At 40.1% G+C, this 7,900-nt stretch overlaps 1 protein-coding gene across 1 annotated transcript in view; it reads left to right on the top strand.

The window, feature by feature from the left end:
- LOC104354156 (collagen alpha-6(VI) chain) overlaps positions 1–2,626 on the top strand; it is a 66,327-nt gene extending 63,701 nt beyond the window's left edge. Inside the window, exons 33-34 of the mRNA XM_086468531.1 lie at positions 2,027–2,223; positions 2,567–2,626. Coding sequence (XP_086324657.1) covers positions 2,027–2,223; positions 2,567–2,626 — 257 coding nt within the window. The remainder of the gene's footprint in view (positions 1–2,026; positions 2,224–2,566) is intronic.
- The last annotated feature ends 5,274 nt before the right edge of the window (positions 2,627–7,900 follow it).

Raw genomic sequence — 7,900 nt, forward strand, 5'->3', positions numbered from 1 at the left:
TCCTATTACAGGGAACATGGTGAGTTAGTAGGTACAAAATATATGTTACTGATAGAGTAGTAGTATTTAAAGATAGAAGAGTTTTGATGAATGTTATTGAGTAACACCATTTTGTTTTCCTTTTTTGGTTAACTTGGAAAACTGTCACTTATGACAATTTAAAGTTGATTTATCCACATTGTAACATGTTTTAAGCAAAGCTAGACATGCTAAATCCCACTAGCTAAATCCCACCTTTGTCTAAACTGGTACCTGGGTTTCACCAGCTAATGACAGCTCCGCTAGCTAGTCTGTGAAAGGCAGAGCTCTACAGCAGCAGTTCTGTAGGGAGATCAGGCATTATACTCCTTGTCTGTCATGTCACCATTCGTTAATTTATTAAACATTTCCACTAAGAGCTAGAAACTTTTCCTTTATTTCCTATTTCATGGCCTCTCTGCAGGCTTTCTTTGTTACTACTGTAAATTTTAAGATAGCCACTGGCCTTGCTTTACCTCTGTTAATGAGGGCTCCCTTTAAACATATACTTTGCTTCCATCATCTTTTGCATCCAGGCTGCTTAGGGAAATGCAGAGTAATTATTTGTTTTCTTCCACCCTCTGGCTCTGTCTTCCTCTCAGCCTTTTGCAGTTCCCTGCCATCATCACCTGATTCTCTGTTCCCTAATCTGAAGGTGCACCAACATTTAGTTTTTGTGATAAATCAAAGAAATGCCCTGACATTGACAAAATGAAGTTTAAAGGAGTTGAACACAGGTCACTACTCTTAACAGGGAGCAATTGTCTGAATGAAGATAAATAGCAGCAGCAACAATATAGAAGGATTTCCTTGCTTCGGCAGTCAGAGAGCAAATCTGTCTCATCAGCACAATGTGGTGAAAGCCCCAAATCTCACCCTGCAGTGCACTGACCAAACTGTTTTACATATTGGACACACAAATGAATGAGTTTTATGTACCTGGAGCACGGTGGCACCTTGGTAGGTAGCACACACTGTGGAAAATGTAGACAGACAGCACTGAGCCCAGGGAAGAACAACAAAAGTGACTTAAGGAAGGGCTGAATAATTTGAGTTCACTTAGCCTAAAGATAATGGAGATAGGAAGGAATAGCAGCAGGCATGATATCAGCCTTCTCAGTGGTATCTTGAAGAAGAAAAGTGAAGTGCAAAGCAAAAACAAATCTGTATAATTTACAGCAGGAGATGTAAATCAGACGTGAAAGGCAAGTGGCAAGGGTCATCAAGAGCAGAGTAACTCCATGCTTGCTAGGGAGGCTGTGGACTTTCCTTTTCTGGCAGGCTTTTAAGAAGATACTATACAAATGTCTCTCAGGGACAGTATAGGTATATTGATCTCGCTTCACGCAAAAGGACACACTGGATGTACTCTTTCCTTCTTTTACAATTTCTGATCTCCCTGTCTTTACCTAAGCTGCCTTATTCCCTAATTCTGACTGTCCTGCCTTTCCTGCTAAATTAGCCAGTCATTAATGCTATCCTAGTTCTTTCTTGCAGGGTGCTGTAACTGCTGTCATTGAAAACACTGGCATAAATTTGGGCAAGTAAATGAGCTGTACACCTTGAAAGCTTTGCTAGGAACTAGTGTTATAAGCTGATAAGCACATCTCTGTGCAGTGAATAGTGTTACTGTTTAAGAAGCTATTGTGTCTCCAGAAAATTGTCCTTCCCTGAACTCTCAGAAATGAAGTGCTGCAGACTTCCCTATTTGCTTCTCTCTATGGCACAGCTGTGCAGTGTGGTCTTTTCCCTACCCTGATCTGAAGGTGTTCCTGAGGTCAAATAAGCCAGCTCTGATTTTAGAAGTTCAGGACTACAGTTAAACCTAGGCAGTGTCAGAGAAGACCTCACTGTCTTCCTGAAGCGTGGCCCAGCACGCAGCAACATTTTTCCATGTGATGAGTCTGCAGTGCAGGGTGGGTCTGTGGATCCAAATGGTATTAAACATGTTGGGAAAGTGCCTACTTTTATTACTCTTTGTGATTCGTGACTCTGCTCTTGGTTTCAGGTATGCCAGCATGCCCTGTGCCTCCAACTGACTTGGTGTTTGCCTCGGCCTTTCACACAGAAGTTACACCTCAGATATTTGAAAGAGTGCCAGAAGTAATAACTGTAATAGTCAATGGCAGCAAAATCAGAGACGATGACTTGCCTGCGGGAGTCAAAGTCACTGTTGTCTGCTACACCTTGGCTATCCACAATCTGGTCTGCTTCTGAGAGTCCTGCAAGAAGAATAGACACCTCAGAGGTCGTAAAAATCTGAACTATCAGAGATCCTCAAGTGGACATAATATTGGCAATGCAATGAGGTCACTGCCGGGAACTCTTTCAAGTTTATTATCTGAGGTCCTAACAGAGAAAGAGTTGCATATTTCAGTCAGATCCCACCACAAATATGTCTTCTATTAAACGCTGCAGTCTGGAAGTAGAGTGAATTGGATATTTTTCCTGTCATTTTTGCTTTTAATGATATCCCAGCAATGAGAAAGCATTTGAGGTAATAGATTTGCTTACCTTTCTTTTTTTTTTTTTTTTTTTTTTTTTCCAGTGGATAAAAACAACTACACTGGCTAAGAAAGATGTAGAAGAGGACAGCCTGACAGCTTAACAAAGCAGTATGGAAGGGGAAGGGAGAGATTACAAGCAGAACTGCAGGTTTCTCTTCACAATTAATTTTATGGCATTACAAGAATCAAAACTCTTGAATCTGGATATCAGTAGTTAAGAAAACTTAAGATGCCTAAGGAATCTGATAAAGAATAGCTTGAATCTGGATGCCTCCTTATGGTTAGTTGAGAGTATAAGTTGATAACAAAGCTTTTAATTGTACCAAAAAAAAAAAAATTTGTGGTTTTTCCCACTACTTCCTTTCATGCTTGCCTTCCTCCCTCTCTCTCTCCACACCTATTCAATTCTGGTGTGTGTTAGTGGGTTAACAACAGTGTTTATAAGGCTTTTTTTGCAAGCCATGCCTTTAACAACTTCCTGCCAATTCTTACAGGGCTGTGTAAGACCCTGTATCCTCTGACTACCTCTCATAACTTGGATTAGTCCCTTGAATTGCTGGTGGTGCTCAGTCCTGCAGGGATTCATGGCTGATCACCAGGTGAGTGTATTTCTGACTTTTCCTACATGTGTTTCTCTTTCAACCTTGAGCTCTGTCCCTATAGAGTGATTCCACATTACTGCTTTCACAACATAAACTCCTGTGAAAGGCTGTCTAACATCTGGTGAGAATGCTTTATTTTAAAATATCATTTATACACTTTGAGGACCATATTCATCCTAGATGTGACTGGTGTAACATGGAGTTTACCTCAAGATTAAATGGGTGCATAAAGTATTATATATGTATTATATATATATCCTGGACGCATTCCTGTGTGTCCTACTCTAGGTGGTCCTTCTCTGGCAGGGGGGTTGGACTAGATGATCTTTTGAGGTCCCTTCCAGTCCCTAACATTCTGTGATTCTGTGTATGGCTTTTGGATCAGAATTTGTTAGGTAAAAAATTGTATACAATAAAAAACCAAATATATGACTCACAGAGATTACCAAACAAGGTTGAAACCAAGCAGAATACTGTGTTTGAATATGTATTGCACATAGCATTTTCCTGCAAAGACATGCGGAAATAATAGATTTTCTCCAGAATAACAGAACTATTTTCAGCTGGTATCTTCTGTGGTAGCTCTGGTAGCTCACTTATAGAAATTCAATTATTTGTTAATCATCACTTCAACTACTTCTTAATTACTTCTCAATCATCTGAGTGTAGATTATTGAAAACTTCATCCATCACAACTCCTTTCAGTGCTAGTTTACTCCTAGCTGTGAAAGACAAAACAAGTTTTTTCACAGGGAATTTTGAGTGTCAGCACCTATACTTAAAGGAAAGGTGGTAAAGAATTTACTTTGTCAGCAGTGTGATGTGATCACACAGAAGTGATTATCTGAAGGTGTTAAATGCACTGATGGAACAAGTATAATTTTAGAGATGTAAGATACCTACGATACCAGACTGCTCATTTTGGCACATCTGGTTTGTTCCACAACCACTGCACATGCTAAACTTTTAGGGAAGCTGATGTGATTTCCATGCAAGAAGACATCAAATTAATGAGCCCCATCACTTTGTAAAGAGCATTCACTTCTGTGGAGATTTTTGTTGAACATTTCCTTTGCAAATAGAAATCTCAAAAAATACCGCGGTGGGGAGCAAACAAAAGAGCTCAGCATAGATCAGAGGTAGATCTTATCTGTCTAAACATGAAGTATGTACTTTTACACTCTCCATCTATAGTCAGCACAGATTTTTCACTGTCTCAAGAATCGTCCATTAACTATAGATTCTCAGCCTAGACCCGTAACTTTTGTGTTGCTGAAGTTAAGGAGGATGAGACTTATCCAGTCCTCAGTGCTACTTCATCCTACTAAATATGCCATTTCCGAGCCAACCAGCCCGTGAACACAACTGATTCCAAAATTGCAGTAGGTGTTTTGTTACAGTGGATTCTCAGCCGTTCCTGATCCTCCATGCTGCAGTAAGGGTAGCTGTTACAGCATCATGGCATGAACCACAAAGAGGTGTGAAGGATATATAAATGGGAGACAGTCTCTTTAATCTTTAACTGCTCAACAGATTATTGATAGAATAGGTTCAGAGGAAATATACTGTAACTGACCCAACACCCTGGCTCCTCACTATGGCCAGCAAATGGATATTGAAAAGAAAGAATGTTTTGATTGAAAAATAAAAAAGTTTTAATCTTTAAGCAAACATTAAAAATTTAACTGCAGCTCTGCTAATCATTGCTTCCCATGGGGGTAAGTTAATCGTGTTAGGAATGCTGTGTACACAGTTTAAAAAGCTGCTTTTAAATCTGTCAGGAAGGTAACTTTGAGAAAGAGAGCACTATGGGCAACATAATACAAATAGTGGAGAAATGCATCCTTGTTATTGCTCAAGCTTATGAGCATACAAAATCAAAAGCTTTGAAAGTGAGTTCAAATTCTGATGATATATTTGATGGTAAACTTGATTTCTCTGTTCTGCTTTCCTAGCAGGCTCTTTCAATGGTCACCAACCAGAAAAATCTTAATGAGCAGCGCAGCACACACAGCCTCCAGCGACCCAACCACTAGCCAATGGACTCAAGGCTTTTGTGAGTCCAGATATTCATCTTTTTGATTTGGCATAGGCAGGCAGAGCGGAGACAGTGTACCAGACTGCTTGCTTCCAAGAAAAGTTTGATGCTGCAGGTATCACTGAGGCTGCTCATGTGCATGTGCGCTGGCGTGTGTATGTACACACATACTTTACAATTCATATTGGTGTTGTTCCTTTTACACTGGGGCCCTTTATGTGAGCTGCATTGGCTTTGGGTGGTAGAGTATGGAACGGGAAACATAAAGCCCCATTAAGACTGTGGGCAAAGTGGGCAGTTGCCTGTGGTGGGAAATTGCTGTCATATGCCAAGCAACCCTGTTGCCTGCGGCAGAAGAGACAGGCTCCATTGTGTAGCACCAACTGCTGACTTGTCCATGCTTTAGCCACTGCCAAGAAAGGGGCCAAGGTGCTCAGAGTAGCTTTTAACCCTCTGAGGGCCACCTCTCCCAGCAGCAGCTGATGGCATCTTCAGCCTCTCTCTTTGGCAGCAGGCATAGGAAGCCATGCTCCTCTCCTTTCCCTCTCTGCCCCCACAACATCAGCAAGCCTTCATCCTTCCCCTCTCCTCTGCTCCCCACAGCATCTCAGGAGCTACAAAACTGGGGCGAAGGGAGGAGGGGCAGATTCTGGGTCACAGTAATGGAGGTGGGCTGGAGAGGAGGTCCCACTAGGGCACAACCTGAAGGGAGACGAAGAGGAGGGAGAAGAGGCCTGAGTTGGTGAGGGAGTGAGAGAGAGATGCCATTAGCTTACATAATACTACCCACAGTTCCCAAACCACCTCTACATGATTCACACTTTCCCACGCTGTTGAAAAACCTTGAGTTGCCTCTGGCCAGAGACATGACTTTTTGCTATATGAAAGGTGTTTTGCAGGCATTTGAATCTTCTTTATAAGTTGTCCTGCAGCTGCATGCATTCTCTTTTCTGTTAAGGATGATTAGAAATTCAGCAAGTGGCTCAGGGTGGATGAAGTAATGGCTTAAGGTGGCGCACTGTGCACATTCACCAAAAGAAAGATACTGTGGGTGTAAGCTTTCCTTTCCTTTTTCTCTGTTTGGTGTAATACAGTGAATACATTAAGTTTTGTTTTTAAATATATACATCTAGATTTAGCTGTAAGTAAGCTCTTCTGGCTTCGGTGGATGAAGAAAGCACTTGGTAATTTACAGTACCAAACATGTAAGAGCTTTTGTTCTTGAAATACAGTTTGATAGTCTTAAGACATCATGGGAGTCTACATAACCCCTTGGGAGCTGCTGTCAGGCTTCTGGTTAGTTAGATTTTTGTATTTAGTCTTTTATTGAAATAGCTTAGTGAATTTTTATACACACATACCCATCTAATAAGACAAAGACTCTGAATTCAAGTGGTTTGAAAGTTGTGTGATATATTTTGGTAAACATACAAAAAAAAAGGAAGAGGAAAACATTTTTATATAGCAGCTTGCTGAACTGAATAAGACAAGATACTGCAAATGGACAGGAAAATAATCAAAATTCCTTTCTCACTTCATTGCATAGTTGATGAAGTGACCAAAAGTTTCTTGACTGTGCTGAGAGACAGAATTTCTTCCTTTATGTATATTTGTGATCTACACAGAAAGTGTGGAAAATTACCACAAAATCGCTAGGGGTAAAAACTATCACCTTCAGAAGACACAGGCTTTAAGTGTATTGACTGTTTTTCAAATACTTGTTATTGGCTATAATGTTATGAATTTTTTTATTGGAGCCAATAAGCTAGCTCATGATGGCAGAGCATACCTAACACTAGATATTCAAATCAACAATGTCTAGAGTCATCAAAAATACAAAAAAAACCCCTTCATATTTGATCTAGATACTATTAAGAGACTGCCATCTCATAAACAAAATAAAAGTAAAAAGGAAGAATTCAAAGCCTGTAAAAGACATGTTATAGCATCTCAGAAAAAGAAACTGCTGGAAGTGTAACCATTGTGCTGCTTAACATTACTGGTGTTTCTAAAGGTTCAGCCAAAGCTCGTTTCCCTACAGACCGGTGCCATTGAAGTCCAACAAGATTTCTTATGAGAGTGGACACAATTTTTTTCATTACACATTATAATATACAGGCAAAACCCACACTCAGACATACACTTTACTGGTTATGAAGCTTCATCCTTTGCCCCAGGTTATAACTTTTTAATGATCACTAGAAAATATTTTAATGTTGTAGAGGTATATTCTAATTCTTTTTATACTATAGCCACCATACTAAACAGTCCTGTGTTCGATGATACTACTTAAAATACCTTACAAGCTGCATGTAGCGTCAACGCATTACAATACCTAAAAATAAAACCTGTTCTACTTCTTTCATCAAACTATTTTGACAGAGGGCAAAACCATTAACAAACCAATGCAGCTGAAGTGGCGATTCCTGTCAGGTGTGTAAGGACCTGTTTAGAACTGGATGCCAAATGGATACAAGGGTAGTACAAACTTGACTTACCACCCTTTTCCTTGCTACTCTGTAACACAAGTGGATTGAGAAAACCTACCTTATTCCCGCGTTCGTACAACATGAAGAGGCAAAATATTTAATTTCATATGCAGTATCAGCTTGTTTATACGAGCAAAGACAAAACTTTGTGTAGTGCAAGAGAAAGCAGAAATCCTGAGATGGTCTGCATAGAAATGTCATGCAGTTCTTGAGCTCGCTTCTTCTTTTGAACGTGTTAAACTTAGG

The sequence above is a fragment of the Leptosomus discolor genome, chromosome 7 (assembly GCF_034619465.1).
Source record: "Leptosomus discolor isolate bLepDis1 chromosome 7, bLepDis1.hap2, whole genome shotgun sequence".
NCBI classification, from domain to species: Eukaryota; Metazoa; Chordata; class Aves; order Leptosomiformes; family Leptosomidae; genus Leptosomus; species Leptosomus discolor.